Here is a 19,005-nt window from a genome sequence, read left to right as displayed (position 1 = left end):
TGTGTAGTTTACTACAATTTTTAAAATAAATTAAAAAAGAAAGAAGAGGGATCTAGAAAATAAAACTTTGACTCTGGAAAGTGCTAAGGAGGAGTCCCAGGAGGACACTGTGCAGGAGCCCCGGAGTCACCCAGTGCAGACCGGAGCAAAGGGACGAGGATGCCAGGAAGCGGGGTTTCAAAAGACGGAGCGAACAAGCCAGCTCACTAGGATTCAACTGTGATTCAAAGACGACCAGAGGATGGGGAGGCTGGAGGAGAGGTACGAAAAGAATTAAGCTAATGATGGGGCCGGCCTGGTGGTGGAGCGGTTAAGTTCGCACATTCTGTTTCTCGGTGGCCTTGGGTTCGCCGGTTCGGAGCCCGGATGCGGACACAGCACCGCTTGGCAAAAGCCATGCTGTGGTAGGCGTCCCACATATAGAGTAGAGGAAAATGGGCATGGATGTTAGCTCAGGGCCAGTCTTCCTCAGCAAAAAGAGGAGGATTGGCAGTAGTTAGCTTAGGGCTAATCTTCCTCAAAAAAAAAAAAAAAAGCTAATGAGAAAAGGGCCATTATGACAGTCAAGAAAACAGAAAACTGTCAGAAAGGAATCAATGAACACCTCCTTGGTTCAATGGTAAGCAACACTGACACAGCCACGTTCCATAAACACTGATACCAACTGAATTAAAAGAGTGAAATAACCATGTTGCCAAAAGACAATGGGCTAAATCTTCAGCCTGATAGGAAGTCAGCAGATAATGTATAACTTGTTAAATCAGAAGACAACAATATAAACATTTTAAAACATGAAGTAAATTCCAGAAGAAACAGCAGAGAGAGTTAAAAATGGCTGCTCTGGAGACAGCTCCTATGGCTTAGTGGTTAAAGTTTGGTGCTCTCACTGCTTCGGTGGCCCAGGTTCAATTCTCAGGCACAGACCTACACCACTCTGTTAGCGGCCATGCTGTGCTGGTGGCCCACATACCAAAAAAAATAGGGGAAGATTGGCATGGATGTTAGCTCAGGGCCAGTCTTCCTCAGCAAAAAAAAGTAAAGAAAAAGAAGAGAGGAAGATCAGGAACAGATGTTAGTTCAGGGCAAATCTTTCCCAGAAAAAAAAAAAAAAAAAACAACAAAAACAAAAAACCTTGCTCTCTATATATGTAGACAAAAACATATCTTAAAACAATAGCTGCACTGGGAGTTTGAGAAGGATGTTGAGAGGGTATCTGCTGTTTATTGTCATAAGATTTTTCACAGTATTTGACTTTGCTTTTAAACTCTGGACATGGATTACTTTAATTAAAAGAGAAGAATCAAAATAAAAATAATTGGGTTCAGGATTCTGATACACACCTCACCAGCAAAGAAGACTGCTCCTTGTATTTCCTCAGCAATGATATCATAGGCCTCACCACTCCCACCTGTCTTCACAAAACTGTAGGCCATCTGGATCCAGGGGTCCGAGCTCCACCGAGTGACAAAATACTTCGTGGGATCTGGGACTTCCTGCGTCAAATAGAAGGAATCATAAAACAGGATCAAGAAGGGACTCAGACGTGATGCGACTCCAAGTGTAAACCTACAGTCCTCCCTCCCTCTAGAAAATGAGTTGATTCGGAAACAGCAGTTCTCAGGAGGCTCCTCCTACCTCCTTGCAGCTCCACCCAGGCCCGTTACTTAAATGTGCACCATCCTCTATCGCCTGCCCAAACTCTGCAACCTCCCCCCACGCACACCTCCTCGCTTCTCCACTTCATCCTGCGTCTCCTAGACACATTCCCCCGCCTACCACGGGCCATCGCCAAGGGCTAAGGGTGCTGACACCCCCTTTCCCACCGCCGGGCATGCGCTGCAGAGACGGAGGGAAAGGGGTCTCTGGGCCAGAGGAGGAGAGGGAAGTCTGGGGACCTCCCTAGACCTTCAGGATCATGACACACGCCTCACCAGCAAAAACATCGTTCCTTGTGTTTCTTTAGCTGCTTCTCCACGAAACAGCTATTATTACAAAGATATCTTTCATACTAAGTTTCAAATAATTTTGTAGGCTGGCCTCTGACAAGCACCACCATGAAAAATATTTCTATGGAAACTGTGTCTTAAAGTTCCAAAGAACTACTTTAGAAACAATTTTTGGACAAAAGCCCCAAGCTAGGGACTACTGTGAGATATAATCACATCATGCAAAATAAGCAACACCCCCGGGTGCCTTTCTCTAATTTATGTAAATTTTGAGTCATTTCACTTCTTTCTACTTCTGCTCCTTTATTTGAAAAAGATACATGCCACATCATTTATAAATCTCCAGAGATTGCAAGATTTAGTAAACTGACTAAATATAAAATATAAATTGACTAAATATAAAAATATAAAGTACCTTGGGCTCCTTGGAGAAAAGACAGAAAAGGGACTGGCTGCAGATGTGGGGTACGAGAAAATGCTGGACAATATCCCGTTAAAAGGGAAGTTGTCACCAAAGCCTGCTAGGGTTTGGGTAAATACAGAATCCATGGAAAATGCTGAGCCTTTTACATCCTTAGAAAAAAAGGGGTGTGCATGATGCGAGAAAAAAGGAAGACAACAGTGTGAAAGGAGGTATGGGGTATTGTGGGCTGCACTGTGTCCCCCTAAAATTCCTACGTTGAAGCTGTAACCTCCAGTACCTCATCATGTGACTGTATTCGACAGAGGACCGCTAAGTCAAAATGGGGTCGTTACGGTGGGCCTTAATCCAGCATGACTGGTTGCCTTATAAGAGGAGGAGATTAGGACACAGACACACACAGAGGGGTGACCATGAGAGGGCACAGCGAGAATGCGGCCATCTGTGAGCCAAGGAGAGAGACTTCAGTAGAAACCAAGCCTGCTGACATCTTGATCCGGGACTTCTAGGCTCAGAATTGTGAGAAAATAAATTTCCACTGTTGAAAGCACCCAGCCTGTGGTCTTTTGTCACGGCAGCTGGAGCTGACTAATCCGGGGGGAAAGTCGGATAATGGGAGAAAGAATAACATTGCCCACTGCCTTGGCTCCTTTCCTCGTCAGGAACGATGGGGGCTTCGGGATCCCAGCACTCTGGAGAGCACACTAAGTTAACAGCAAGCACGTCTTTCTCCTGTCAACGAGGTCTCTCTGACCTGCTCCTTGAACAGCTCCCGCAGGGTAGCCATGCACTGCTGCAAGACCTGCTTGTCGTCCAGGTTCCTAACGGACGCCACCGCCTCCCCAGCCACCACTGACATCAACACGCTGTGCTTCTTCTGGAGATGCGAAACGAAAAAGCAGTTTACACTTTTTGCTTTGGGTACAGAAGACTCCAAACGCACAGCTCCCAACGCATAAGGAGCTCATCCTCACAAGTTAAGTTTCATTATTTCCTACTGTCCCTTTTCCTCGTTTTCACCACCAGTCCATTTTCCTCACAAACACTCATTGTTCATCTATACATTTTATTGTTCCCTGCTGAAAAAACTCGGGAAGTGGTAAAAACATCCAATTGCGGGTGCCCTTGGCTTTTCCCTTATAAGAACTTGTTTGAGAACAAGTAGAACAAGGTTGAGAAGGCAAGTCTGTAGATAAGATAATGGAAAAAACCACCTCAAGTGGTAAAGAAAGTTTGCCCTTGGCTCCCAGGTGAAACCTTTTAAGATTAAGTTTCTTGGAAGGAGAGAAAGAAGGAAACAACTGTGACTGTGGCGTGACATCACCACTGCCAGAGCTTTCAAGTCCTGGGCATGCCCTCCCCTCTTCCTCCTCCTCCCACCAATCACACCTCCTGACACCAGGACCCCCCCCCACCAGAGCTCCCTGGAGGACCCCTGGAGAGTACTTTTCAAGGACCACTCATGACTGTGTTGTCACCAGCTCTCCTTCAGAGGAATTCCTCTATCAGCCTGAAACAACGGTTTCCACAAGCGACTAATTCATTTCCCAGGGACCAATGTTAGTCCTTCAAGAAAATATGGCCGACACTGGGGCTCCGTGCCTCTAGGAAATGTCCCAGTCCAAGTATCCTCCCAGAGTATAAACATACACCCAGCATGTCCACGATGTCCATTAGATCCTGCGCTTGACACCTGAGTAATTACCAAACCAACTTCCGAATTGTAATGAGGGGATTAAAACCACATTCGACCCATCATTTTACCTGGGGATCCATGTCATAGAATACAGCAAAAAGCCCTCGCTTGCTGGCACTAGGAGGAACGTGACCAAAAAAGTCAGCCCCTTGAACTTTATTGTCCCAAAATCTGTAAGGAAATTGCAAGGCAATCTGGAAAGTGAGAAGAGAAAGATGGTTAAGAGTTTCTTGAACCAAAAGCACAGCAATCTCTAACAAGCAACCTATGGCTCTTAACTAAAACCGTGTTCGAAAATCAAACCAAAATCCCTTTGCATTCTCATACCTCCTCTGTTCTCTCTGAGCATCTGGGTTTTCATGCCCTTCAGTCTTGTTCGCTCACAGATAATGGTGGGGCCCAGTGACAACCTCTAGGCTATTCTGAAGATGCAAAGCATTCCCGAGACTTGGTCTTGAAGCTCATGTTTCTAAGACAAGTTCTTACTATTCATAGGTCTGCCAGGATCTACTCCAACCCTAGCAGACTCTGCTAAAGGAGATTTTAAAAGCAGAAGTAAAACACTTTCCTCAGAGGGGCCATTTAGTGGAGGGTAGACATGAAAGGCAGAAAAAAAAAAAAAAAGAATTCCTCATTTATATGCCAAATTCAAATTTTGAATAACAAGATTCCTCTCCTAAAGTCAAAACTCACAGACCTCAGCCAGCTCTCCTCCTTTGGTCTTGATAATATCCTTTTGTATTCTTCATGAACAATTATTCCAATGAAAAGGAAATCTTTGAATTTTATTCGGGATGAAAAATTACCCACTACTTCCCAATGTCAGAAGTTAAGAAACTCCTGTCATCTGAGATGAATCTCTTTACTTCTGAGGCTTAAATAACTCATTCACCTTTTCAATGATGCCTGCGCCTAAGCTGTTGATAGCCTTCATCTTCTTGTCTGACAACGGTGGATTAAACTGGATGGCCCCTTTCTGCAGTAAGGCCAGTGGTACAGTGACTAATACCTGTGGGAAATAATTAACAGTTAACACACAAATAGCAACTGAACCTAACACTACAACTACTCAGTGGAGTCATTTCTAGGAAAACAACACCTAAAGAACACTCTTCTCTATTGCCAGGCATGAGACTGCCAACATCCCATGTTGCTATACTGGGAGGAACGAAGGCTGCCATGTACAATTGTACAGACTGTCCACTGCATGCGGCTGCCTGGCTGAGTGGAAGGGACATCCAATGGAGGAATATGAATAAAGGTCTTGATGGTTAATACTAACCCTGGGTAAGGACAGCCAACAGAACCCCATCCTGAAAAGCAGTGCTATGAGAGGAAACGGCCCTAAACAGAGCCGGGAGAAGTAGATTTGCGTGTCATTCCTGACACTTCCTAATGCGTGGCTAATACCCGCCACTCTTCTCTGCCAAACATCTATAAAAAGAAGGGAATATTTGCCCCTCAAAGGATTGTGGTAACGCCTAAACTAAAACACTTACAATATACATAAATATGCTTCATAAAGGGTAAACATTAGAGATTATTATAATCATGAAAAGCCACATGAAATTTTTTTTCGAGGAAGTAGTTTATCGCAGTCGCAAATGGCTTACAGAATCATTTAGGAGGGCAAAAGATGCAGGTGCTAGGCTGAGCCTTCAAGAATCTCTCTCAAAGTCACGCCACACAACCAGGCCATCAAAGAGAGCTGCTGTCTTTCCATATAATCAAGAAATTTCTGGCTCCAGAACTATGTTGCCATTGCCACAATCAGGAGCCATGAGCACCAGAGCCATGTCACATATAGAACACCCTGCACCAGCAAAACAGCCGCCTGGTGCCCGGACTCCCTTGTAGTTCCTGAGTGACCCTGGCAGCTCTACTCCCCGGTGCAGAGGAACCCAACACCACGACCACTGTGCTTGTCAGCAGAGGCAGCAGAAGTGAGGCAAAGCCACACCACACCTTCCAAGTCTCATGAAGCGCATCTGACTGGCTGGACCTAATTCATATTTAGAACCTCAGCTGCAAAGGAGTCTGGGAAGTGTGTGTGTTTTCCATCATCTGCAGTACAGGATAACACACTACGATGAGAGTGGCATGGAGACGAACACCAAGCCCCGTATCTATCCTAGCCTTCATCACAGATTTAGTAGATTTGGATTAAACCTCAATTCCAGGACCATAGGAAGTTCCGAGTTCTTCCTGTGATTTTGTTACTATTTTCTGCCACCTGAAAATTCCATAGAGTATAAAACATGTTCTCTATCTTCGATCTGGTTATAGATAACAGCCACCATGCAACCCCCCCAACAAAAAAAGAGGAGCAACTACTCTCTTGGATACATAAGAACTGCAAGGAAATAAGACCTAGATATTTTAATGACAAAAAAGCTTTCAAAAGCACATGAACTTAGGCAAACAAGTAGGCAAAAGACATAAACATACCCTGGGAAGGAACTACAGCTAGATCTCAGCGGAGGCAGCCTGGAGTGAATTACAGTGTGTCAAATGTTTATCAGCATATCACGTTGGGTTGGAAATCTTTCACTTATAGGCTGGGGAAACTTCCAATTCAGACAGTGTGATGTGTCCTGACTAGCATAAAAACAAAAATACCTGCTTTACACATTTCAGAGCAGGTTGGGAAACAGCCTGAAGCTACGCCCTAGGATCTCTGGAGAGCCAGAAGACAAAGAAAGCAGAGCACACGGCCTGTCCAGGGTCAGGCAAGGAAGGTCAGCAGGGTAAGGGGGACTAGTGCTGTCCTGGACGCCAAGAGGAAGGGTCACAGAATAACAGGGTTGGAGCCACCAGCTAACTTGAAGTTTTAAAAAGGTGTATTTAAAAAGAAGTTACCACTAGGAAGAACTTTAGACAGGAACCTGATTCTCATCTCAGGACTCACGGACAAGGACACTGTGGCCCAGGGGGCCTCCACTCTGGCCGCATGTTGGGATCACTTGGGAAGCTTTACAAACAGGCCCAGCCCCATTCAGGGACAATCTCTGCAGGGTTGGGCTCTGCAACCTTTCTTGTTAAGCACCTCCCAGGTGATTCGCACACGCAGCCCCGTTGAGAACCTCGTCAACCCCTACAGCTAGTCCAAAGGCTACACTATCACTACTAACTATTCAGCTAGTTAATGGCAGGATTAACAGGAGAACCCATGCCCCTGGACTCACACACTACAGCACATCCATCTCTGTATGAATATCAAGGACTGTGAAATATTTGAACAAGTGATAGTTCGTCAATTCCACATTTTGGTAATCACCTCAGACATACCTGAACTTAAACTTAGGATGTTTATTATCTCCCTCCAACCCAAGTAAGCACCTTTGTTGTCCAACAATATAGAAATCCCAGTATGACTTCACATATTACATGACAGCACCTTTCACTGTCCACTTATTTAAGCTGTTTACCAAAAACTCAAATGATAGGAAAGTACTCCTGCCAGTTTCAAAATGAAAATATGGAGCTTTCTCTATTTGAAAAATTGTTTCATGGTAAAACAAACAAACAAACAACACCAACTTGGAAAGCAGTGAATTAAACAAAGTAAAGTAGGTTCTTATCTGAACTTTCTCTATTTATCTGAACTAAGCAAAATAAGTTTTTTAAATGCAGGACTCCTCAGAGCCTTTAATATGCTCATATTTAACCCTAAAAGCCGACAGTAGTACACAATACTTTTCAAACTTATCTGGCCAAAGAATTTCTTTTCTTGTTCAACTCTCAGGACTAACATGCCATAGAACCCATTTTGAGAAACTCTATTCAGAATTCCATCTGCCATGAACCTATATAGTGTTAGATTAATTAAACCAGATTTGCACATACACACACAATGAAGCAGAGACAGACAACTCTTCAGAGGTCAAAGGCAAACTGCTTGGTGGAAAAAACTGTCTTCCTTCCCCTCAGGCACTCGGCTGCAGCTAGTAAAATTCTAGGCCTTACCTTCTGGGCTGCACATCCTGTCCCATCGGTGGTGGTAACTTGCACTTCATCTCCAGAATAATCAATACTCTGTACCTGCTCCAGAAAAAGAATGATGACAAACATAATGAGGGAGAGAACCATATGATCCAGAAGCCTTTCCAATTCTCCTGTGATGTGCATTTCCCTCCCCACGGCTATGGGGAATCATTTCCCAGCATTCAGAGCTCTCAACAACAGTTACAGCTTACTTCAGGGAACTACCACAGCCATTAATAGTTATCTACACTATGTCAGAAAATGGAAAACCTTTATAATACAGTGTAAAAGGAAATATGCATATAAACAAATACCTCTATGATTCTAACGAGGTACAATACAAATGCATAGGGACAAAGAGTGAAGGGAAAATTTAAAAGTGAAAATAATTGCATTGGGTCAGGGAGGTTGTAAGCAACTTGAACGCTATATTATTAAGAAAAATACTTTTGAGTCACTGCTGTTTCCAAACAGCAGCAGGCACCTAACTGACATGGACAATGCTGCTGCCCACTGGCTACCATGTACCACAAAAGTCCCTGCAGACACGGCTGGACATCAAAGTAAGCGCCTGTCTCCTGTGTAACCCACATGCCCCCAACTTCACATCCTTCACAAACAAGGCCCACCCAGAGCCCCCCACAGCTGTCCACACTCACTGGAGACTTGAGCCGAATGTCTAGTCCTTCGGCCAGCTTTTCAATGATGACAGAGTAGCCTGGAGTTAGGAGAGTGTGGTCACCAGCAAACTGGGCAAAGAATTCATTGTGGTCCCAGGAGCGAGCTGACACCTGGGACACAACAGGAGAGGACGGGAACAGAAGAGGTCATGTAAATCCTTCAGCCTGCGCCTCAGGGACAATAAAGGAGCTCAAGGGGAAAAAAGCCATCCAAGGCAGGAGGGCAGGGCTGCCTAGGCACAGGACAAAATATGAAGGACAGAGGGGACAAACAGACAACCCGGTGGATACCACTGTCAGGAGCAAGAAATCTCTCGATAACACACAGGAAAGCTTATTTTAGAACAAAAGGTAGATATGATTTGGACATGGGCACCATTCCTTAATAAAAATAAATATTGTATTATATATCAACTTGGAAAGGAGAATTCTACGGGAGTAAAATTGCACTTGATCAATTCCACATAGAAACATGCCAACTATTTGTCTTCAACATGGAATCTCTCTAGAGGCTGAAATGCAGCATGATTTTGGAAAACATTGTTATTCCAACTGCAGTGAAGAACTGAATGGAAAGGGAGGGGTCCTGCAGAGGACAATTCACTCAGGAATCATCCGTGGAGCCTCTATGCACAATAGACAATATCTGAGTATCAAGACCACAGTTGGTTAAATGAGTCGGGCAAGTTTAAATTTATTTTAGCAAGACAAACAGACCATAACTGCAAGGACACTCTATTTTGGTTTCTTGAGAGCAGTGTTTTCAGACCACGGTTCCACAGAAATGCCTCAAGAGCCTCTGTGGGGCCAAGGAAGCAGTGAAGGCACAGGGCTGCTGGTCCCTCCCTGATTCAGCCCAACCAGCCCTCTCCCTGTATTGGGTTTTACATGTTGAGCTTCTTCACAGGCAGTATTGGAAGAAACCTTTCTCTTGGTTTTTTTTTTTTTTTTTGGCTTGAGGAAGACTGTCCCTGAGCTAACATCTGTGCCAATTTTCCTCTATTTTATGTGGGACTCCACCACAGCACAGCTTGATGAGCGGCATTGTAGGTCCGCACCTGGAATCCGAACCAGCAAAGGCCAGGCCGCCAAGCAGAGTGTGAGGACTTAACCACTACGCCACTGGGCCAGCCTCTCTCTTGCTTTTTTTTAAAAGAAATATTCAAAACCACTTTGGGGTAATAAGCTCTAAAGTGGTGGTTTTCAAACTTGTAAGCAGTACTACCACTGTTTCCTGTTTATCCAAACCAGCCCAAGGTTCAATATTTAAATATATAAAATACACGTACATACACCAAAAACAAGCATTTTTGAAGCACGCGTTTCACAAAACCCAGTCACACCTGATGGAGGTTGCTGCCACAGGCGTATTCCAGGTTACTGAGATGGAACTGGAGCACCTGTTCTTCCAGGTCACTGAACTGGATACCGGACTCCTTAATAAAAGCTTTGTAGATCTCCTCTATCTTTTCTGTAAGGGAATGGATCAAAGCAGGAAAAAAACATTATTCTCTACTTCCTCACCCTTTGCTTTCAACCTCCTGCACCCCACAAAACCCCAAACTTCCAAAGTCCTCTCCCAAGTAAACGGGAGGAAAAGGCTATCTTGATAAGGTTGGTTTCTCTCAGGAATTAAACGCCTATCCTAACTGGAGACAAAAGTATGTAGGTTCTATATCTTAACCATGTTTCACATCTGCTTAGTTGAGAAACTGTTTCTTCTTTTGCTCAAGACATAGAAGTACCCCCTGCACATATAAAGACACACACACACACAGAGGGCTCCCATGCCCCTTCTGGTCCCACTGTCCTCAGCTTAAAGTCACGTGCTTAAAGCATCTCACCTCAACTAAGACATCTATAGTAGACTGACGACTGGCAGTATCATCCCTCAACAAGAATATTCCTCTATGGACTTTCGTCACATCAGCCCTCTGCCTCAATACCTTTAATTACTGGTTCTCCACTGCCTATGCAATAAGTTCCAAAACCCACAGCCAGACAACACGAGCACATTTTTAGCCTTCCCAAAGATAGCAACTACTACCTGCCCACTTACAGGCTCCGCTGTGCTGCCGCTCAATCTTTTTCTGGTAAATTCCAACCCTGTAAGGTCTGCTACTACCACTCACCTCACCGGACTGCCCTTCCCCACCCAATCCCATCCATCCTGTACAGCCCAGCATCACCTGCAAGCTTCGGGAATCACACCTTTGTTATCGATCCCAGCACATATCTATCCCATGCGGCTGGAACTTTCAATTACAGATACACAAGCCCTGTGATATCATTCCAACTGTCATCCTAGATTCCTTTATTTGGAGTGTGGAGGGGAGGCTCAAGTCTCACAAATTATAAGCATCTTAGCACAGATTACTTCTTCATATCTCCCCAGTGATGACAACCATCCAACACATAGGTTGCGGACTCAAAGCTTCTATAAAGTATTGTGCACCTGCTTGACTCAAAACAGAACTGAACATCAGTTAACTTCTTTTGGACAACTCAAGGTTCTCACTAAAATTTTCAATGCTTACACTAGATTGTAATAGGGGGACATCCACAGCACCTCTGGATTTGAGCCTAGCTTCTGCCCCTACACCAGTGGGCCTGTCTGCCACTTTCAGTACTTTTCTGTAGCAGTGCCATTCCTGCCTCCTGCTATGCGGTTTCTATTTTCCTTTAGGTTTTGTAGAGGTTTGGAAAGAACCAAGATTGCTGGAATAGTACATAAAATTAAGTACAAACAGACTGAGAGAAGACATAATGTGATTTTTATGTAAATAATATTTAAAAGCTTTAGTACATATGCTTTGCAAAATTAACTCTAGCCTCTTAGTATTTATGTTTTGTTTTTTTCAGCTAAGTGCTAATAAGATAGATCTTAGTCAGATACTGCCAGGCAGGCTATAACTATAACCTTATATAGAGATGTGTGCACTACTATTAAAACTTTAAAAAAAATATATTAAAAAGATGAAACAACTACTTACACAGTAGTGTTGCTGATCTTCCCTTAATAACATTTCTTAAGTAAGGCCAAGACAAAGCAGTATTATTAACTTTTTTATCGGTGACCCCAAAAGAAGTGTAATGAAAAACCCCATCCAGTGACTACTACACATGTGCAAAACACTAACCAAATTCTGAGAACATCCTGCAAGTCAGCCTATCAACTGTCTTCAATTCCAGAAAATTCAACAGCTCACCACCTGGTCTGGACACTCCCACATTTGATTAAATATCCCTGCTGACCCCAGTAAATCTCTGACAATGGTCTGTAACGGTTCATCTGTCAACACTTACTAAGAGCGATTAGAATGTGAGTCAGTCTCAGAGGTGGCGGGTGGAGGTAGCTGAGGGACGGATAAAAAGAAGAGACAGTCCCCGCTACTGAGAAGCGTACTCCAAACAGAGATGGAGTATACACTAGGATGGAGAATTGAGAACTCTTGCAAAGAAATGTACAGTTGAAGAAAATCAGCATCTTGCAAATTGAGTTCATATAATCACACTTTAAGAAACTCCGACAGGGCTCCAAGAACTTCAAGTGAATACACTCAGGTCATAAAATTGTAGGGTAAATAAATAAATATCAATTTAAAAGTAAATCTATCTAAGGGTAAAATCTATCACACTAAAGCTGGCACCATCATGGAAATGAGTCATTAGAGACAGTCAAGTTTTCTAAAGGGTTGTGGTTAATATTATCCATTGAGCACCAAAGCCTACAGATTTTGCATTAAAATTCTTAAATTATAATACATATTCTTGCATTCTTAAACAAAACATACTGAAAAAATCTTAACCTAAAAGGAAAAGAGAAGAAATCCTGGCATACAGAACCCTTTATCTAGGAAAAGACATTATGGGGTGACAATTCACATAGGGTTTACCACGTTTCCTTAAAAGTAAGTTCCTCCAGGAAATGGAAAATTAAACATGTAAATAATTTTTTTAAACACCAGCTATTGTGTAAAGTAAGATTTGTGTGTGTGCGTGCACACACGAGCACGTAAGGGTCCCTGAGGAAGCTCTGCTCTCCTCTGAGGAACGGTCTGGAGAACTCATCAGTCCAAAAGGAATGCTCATCAGGACTGACTGCACACGTCCAACCTTGCGGATGCGTGATGCTACTGCTCATCAAGCTTAGGTTAGAACGAGACTCAGATGGAACAATCAGAACACCATTCTCCCCATACCTCCTAAAGGGACATCTTGGAGCTGAGTCTTATCCTTCCTCCACTCAGAGACAACATCCAAGAGAGCATTAAAATGAAAATCCATGCGCTTGTCAAGAGTGGGGTCAGTTATTCTTCCACCTTCCTGAATTAAGTCACATCTTTCTCCAAATTTATGCATGCTGATGCCAAGCTTCAAAATAATAAGAATAAGAAGGTGAAAATTTTCCCTGGAAAGAATATTTACAGGTTCTAAGCTGAAATTAGACAGAGCTCTCAGGGAGAAAATGGTCTAGTACCTCTCAAAAACAAAGCTAAATATGTTTAATGGGGAATGGCAGCAAATTAAGGCAGTGAAAAAAACAGCACGAAACCTATGAGACCTTATGAGAACGTGAGGGTGACAGCAAGAGCTTCTGTGCCATGCACTCCATAGCTTTCCAGCCAACATTTATTAGTGCTTCAGATGCAATAGCTGTGCACTGCCTCTGTTTGCGCTGACATTCTGTCTCCTCTACGGACTCTCAGGTAAATGAGCACACGAACACACACTCACTCACAGGATAAGTTGGAACTGAATTTGCTGTCAACAAATATTTCAGAAAAAACCTTGGGCTTACCAGGTCTTCAAAGAAACTACGTACTGCCAAATAAAAGGATGTCCAGTTAAATTTTACTCTCAGATAACCAACAAATAATTTTTTTTAGCATAAGTATATCCCAAATTTTGCATGGAAAATAGCCTAATATTTGGGATATACTTATACTAAAAAATTACTTGTTCATCTGAAAGTCAAATTTCACTGGGCATTCTATATTTTATTTGCTTAATCTGGCAACCCTAAAACTCTGAGCCAATCAAGTGGGCTGCAAATAGCACACAAAGATAATTAAAGAGCTGAGAAAAAGAAAAAAAATACTTTAAGTCCTCTAGTTCCACCTTCTCAGAAAAGAACAACTGTAATTGTTTTTATTTACTTTTCAAAGGGGATGAGTCGGCAAAAAAAAAAAAACATTTGGGGTTGTTATATACTATCTAGAAGCATATTAATACTACACACAGCAAACTGAGACCATTTTTTCTTTTCTTTCTCTACAATACAAATCTTAAAGAAACCCACTTGTTCACACATTAGCGCTACTGGGTTGTTAATACAGCCATTGACAATCTGGGCTCCTCTTCCCACCGTGACACCTTTAAAAGATTTATCATCCCATACGCGGCCTCCAATTCTGTCTTTGGCTTCCAGGACAGTCACCTAAAAAGAAAGACAATGAGGGAAGCTAAATAGGATGGAATAGTCATATCAAACGCAGGACTATAAATGCAGAATGACACAGTTAAATAAGTTCCCTATTTGGTTAACGTATTACATTACAAGAGGAACAATTTTAAAGAGGGCGGTGTGAACAGAAGCCACAGTAGATGTTAAAACAAACAATCCAGATTCTAGCAAGGAGTGAGTGTCTGCTGAAGAAATCCCTCAAACTATTCCCTCTCCAATCCCATAATAAGATTTGATGAACCAGCACATGAAATGCACTTTGAAAGCTCTTACTAAAAAGTATCCCATAAATTAAAAAGCACTATGAAAACTAGGTTGGAGAGGTGATTTTGTCTTATGAAATATCTGTGTATGTAGCAAAATCCGTTTAGCATGGCAAATAGGCCTTAACTTCCCTAAGACATAACTATTATTTTTAAAACATCATATGCCATTCTATCTGAGGAGGACCTCACTGGCTTGGTCTAAGCAGATTGGTCCCACACCCAGGCTATCTCATCTCCTCCAAACTGCTAATGCTGGTGACACAAGGAGCTGCTCTCAGGTGAAAAGCCTATGACTCAAGTGCAGCACCTCCCTGGGCTGCAGTAACTGAAAATGTAAGTCCTGTTCAGTACAAGGCCAGTCATTTCATCTCTGGACCCGAAAAAACACCCCTTCAAAGTGCTCAAGAAGGGTGCCCAGTTAGCCATCTCTCAGGTTACTCGGAGGAATCTATTCCCCAACCATGAGAGGGATGGGTGGTCTCAGAGGCGTCTCCCTCATCACCTGGTGAGAGAAGGAGGATAGTAAAAAGCATCCCCTGAATATTCTTCCTTAGACCTAAATTCCTCATTTTCTCCAACTACGAAGGCTACAACTGCTGGTTCTCCCCTTCCCACTCTCTTTCTCTGACTTCAGATTAACATAGAGTCCTTCATTTCTAGTTTCCTTTTAGTGAAAGAGGAACGCTGAACATTAAAGACAGCCCCCCAGACTTTGGATATTAATAACTTCTCCTGTAATATAATCTGTAGGATTGCCAAGTGAAAAAACAAAACAAGAAACCTTGGGCCCTAATAGCTAACACTGAAATAAATAAGCGATCAATTAAAACACCTCATAGTTAACACTACTAAAAAACATTTCAAAATGGAAACACACTTCCTATAAGTCTCACTCAGATTCCTCTGTTTGGTCAGCAATATAGTATAATTCAAGACTTAGGTCTTCCATCCAAACAAAAGGAAAGCCTCTCCTAAGCATTGCTATTGAAAACTTTTCTCATCTCTGAAACTTTGAGCAGAGAAGATATTGTGAAAAAAGAAGCCATCATTTCTTTTAGATAGGAAGAGTGAAGAGACCAATTCAATTCTAGCAAATTAATTTTCACGTTTGGTTTAACTGAAAACCAAAATCTTTGCAAAGTAAGTTTTTAAAAAGGAGAAACGTGTCAGACCTTAGGAAGTCACAGAAATCTAGGGGATGGCTAATTGAATGAATCTAATGGAATTGAGATACTGAATTGGACAAACGGTTTTCTGTAATAGTCTCTGTTTTGCCTAATTTTGAACAACTGGAATAAGGCAACATACTGGATAGAAAGAAAAAATATTCCATCTTGGGGAGGCAGGCTACCTTAAATACATACTGTACTTTAAAAGTCACGTAATTCTGTCTCAACCAATGGATTAACTAATTCAGTCTGCTTCCAAAAGCAAAGATTTTTGTTTCTCAGACTAAGTATTCAAAGGGTGCCTTTGATTTGCGTAAAAAAATTTAAAAGAGTATTTCAGAAACTTTTATACAAGAAACAGCGAATTTCCCAGCTGCTATCTGTTGTCCCAAACTATTGCAGAAACGGATTTTTCCCAATGACCCCTTTATTATGTCACTAACAACCTGTCCAGAATTTCTGCTTTAACCATCTTAGAACCTCTTCTGATTTGCTCATTCAAGTCTAAAACCCTCTCCAAAGCTGTGGGAATTTCTATTTCCCTCCACCTTTCTTTTATCAAACCAACTTCAAATTTTGTATCTTTTCTAGGATCGATTGTAAAGATATGAAGACATACGGTATTTAGCATTCTTTGCTAAAATCAGGAACTGGTTTCTAAGTCTTAGAAAATCTGGACCAAAGGAGCAGTTAACCATCTGTTTCTGCCTCCATGTGCCAAAAATCTTACCTTAATTCCAAAGTTATGCAGTTGCCTAGCAGCTGCTAATCCTGCTGGACCAGCCCCGACAATTATGACTGATTTCTTTAAAAAAAAAAAAGAAGAGAAAAGGGAACAAAAATCTAATTAGAGAAATGAAAACAATGTACTGGTTTAGTTGTTCTGGAAGGTACTAACTGCCAGGCAATGTTAGCTCATCTACATTTCTTTGATGTCTGTAGAAAGTTACGTATTTTCATAAAGATTACGGTCCTACTCGTGTTGAGAAATCCCTTCCTCTTTTCTACAGTCTAGGAAAACAGTGCTTGATATTCTCCTCCTCGGAGACACACATACTAACAAAGTCTTGCTTTATAACTTTTATGGTGATAATGTGACTTTTACTAGTGTTATTAACAACGTACGAACTAGCATTTATCACGACAAGTGGCGGTGTTATTGCTGGAGACAGTCACCTACGTTGTGGTAATCTTTAGGAAGAAGATGCTGGTCAGGACTGACGCTGAGAACTCCTGTGTTGATGAGACCTTTTCTTGTCATAAAATAAAGTATCCTCTCCACTTCCTGAACACATCGAATGCGCACAAGACCCCGGACAATGATGTGAGGAATACATTTCTGAGGAGTAAGAGCTTCCTGTGTTTGGAAATAAAGCCAAACTGTTAAACAAAGCAAACAAATAAAAAACAATTCTTGTTTCTTCAAAAAGTTCAACATAGAATTACCACATGACCCAGCAGTTGCCTTGCTAGGTAAATACCCAGAGGAACTGAAAACATATGTTCAAACAAAATGTTCAAAAGCAGCACTATTCAAATAGCCAAAAGATGGAAACTATCCAAGTGTCCATCAATGGGTGAATGGATAAACAAAATGTGGTCTATCCATATATGGAATATTATCCAGTCATAAAAAGGAATGAAGTACTAATCCATGCTACAACATGGATGAACCATGAAAACATCATGCTAAGTGAAGAAACTAGTTACAAAAGGCCCCATATTGTATGATTCCATTTATATGAAATACCTGGAATAGGCAAATCTATAGAGACAGAAAGTAGATGAGTGGTTGCCAGAGGCTGAGGGAAGTGGGAGGAACAGGAAGTCACTGCTTAACGGGTATGGGGTTTCTACTTGGGGTATTGAAAAAGTTCTGGAAGCAGATAGTGCTGACAGTTATACAACATTGTTTATGTACTTAATGCCACTGAATTGTACATTTTACAACAGTTAAAAATGGTACATTCTATGTTGTATGTATTTTACCACAATAAATGAAACTTCTCAGGGTAATTCAAATCCATCATTTATCAAGAAGATATAGTAAGATCAAAGGGAGGTTTGCCTGGTGAAGTAAAAAAAGAAGAAAGGGACCAAAGGAGGAAACAGGCATTTGTATTTCATCACTTAAGTTCCCCCTCATGGAGAATGACGGCTACACGGAGCGTGGGGGCAGATCACACCCACACATACCCCTGACCCAATAAACCACACAACAAAGGCCGCCACAGAAACCCAGGCTGCTGCCTGCATTGTCAGCAGGAAAAGCTGGATTCTTACCACCAATAAGATGTGGTGCAATTGATTTAGGAACTTGTTACCAAAAAAAAACCCACACTGCCTTTCTCAGTTCACCCGAGCTTTGGCAAGGCCCTGGTCCATTTCAAAGATCCAAGAACATCTAGGCCATTACCTTGGCCCAGTGTGCCACAGGCACGGGACGGGGGGCCCCCACCCCAGGCTCCCAGCACCCAGGCTTCACCAGACCCTGATCAAACACAGGAAAATGACTATATAACTCAAAGTGCTCGAGAAATAACATGTATACATTGGTTTGGATTGCTGCAGCAGATAAAAAAATTTGTATTCACAAAGTTTAAAAAAACTCATTTCAAAGTCTTTGATTCTTTTAAGGCAAACATATTTGTGTTTTTCCACCAGAGTATTAAATACACACAATACATACTATCTTCTTGTAAAAAAAATTAGAATAGATCCAGACTGACAAGGTCAGGGGTTTTTTTCTATAAGATTCTTCCACTGTATAAGTCAAATTTCAAAGTCAAATAAAAAATGTGAAGAAAAATGAATCCAAGGTTGTTTCTGAAAAGTGCCTCTTTACAACTTAGGTACAGGAAATTCTGACCACAATATTGTTCAGTTCAGCAAATGTTTATTGAGCACCCACCTCAAGCCTGCTGGGGAGGAAATGAGTAAATCTACCTTGTTTACCTTCTCATCTGGGTATAACACGTATACACGGCATTAACCGCTTAATCAGGTCATCTCATCCTGGAGTCTAATTCAGTGGAACTGGAATTTCTCGCTTTAATCAAGATTACTTTGGCAGTCTTGCAAAATGTTCTGCATTCAGCAGTTACCCAAATAATTGCAGGAGAAATTAATAAATCAGAAAAATACTACGGTCAGGAAAGGCTTTGCCCCCACCACCCAACTTCAAGGCAGGTGCTGTGTGATGCCCCTAACATTTATTCAGTCCCAACAGAGAGCAAAGCACTGGTCTCAGCTGTTCGAGGATAACGAGGTGAATAAGAATCCCTGCCCTCAAGGGGTTTAAAATCCAACCTTGGGTGTTTCATTTTTTCTCTGTGACATTGCCATTGGAACTTTTTGAACCAAACTTTGCACCTT

General features: G+C 42.1%; 1 protein-coding gene across 3 annotated transcripts in view; it reads right to left on the bottom strand.

The window, feature by feature from the left end:
• KDM1B (lysine demethylase 1B) overlaps positions 1-19,005 on the bottom strand; it is a 47,608-nt gene that overhangs the window by 4,992 nt on the left and 23,611 nt on the right. For all 3 annotated transcript variants that reach the window (XM_023624495.2, XM_023624497.2, XM_070244128.1), the window contains 11 exons: positions 16,811-16,987; positions 16,361-16,435; positions 14,031-14,168; positions 12,931-13,102; positions 10,072-10,199; positions 8,708-8,839; positions 8,031-8,105; positions 4,957-5,073; positions 4,133-4,258; positions 3,123-3,245; positions 1,342-1,494 (listed from right to left, as the gene is read on the bottom strand). In XM_023624495.2, coding sequence (XP_023480263.2) covers positions 1,342-1,494; positions 3,123-3,245; positions 4,133-4,258; positions 4,957-5,073; positions 8,031-8,105; positions 8,708-8,839; positions 10,072-10,199; positions 12,931-13,102; positions 14,031-14,168; positions 16,361-16,435; positions 16,811-16,987 — 1,416 coding nt within the window. The remainder of the gene's footprint in view (positions 1-1,341; positions 1,495-3,122; positions 3,246-4,132; positions 4,259-4,956; positions 5,074-8,030; positions 8,106-8,707; positions 8,840-10,071; positions 10,200-12,930; positions 13,103-14,030; positions 14,169-16,360; positions 16,436-16,810; positions 16,988-19,005) is intronic.

The sequence above is a fragment of the Equus caballus genome, chromosome 20 (assembly GCF_041296265.1).
Source record: "Equus caballus isolate H_3958 breed thoroughbred chromosome 20, TB-T2T, whole genome shotgun sequence".
NCBI lineage: Eukaryota > Metazoa > Chordata > Mammalia > Perissodactyla > Equidae > Equus > Equus caballus.
The sequence above is the reverse complement of the archived record's forward strand: the minus strand, read 5'-3'. Positions and strand labels throughout refer to the sequence as shown.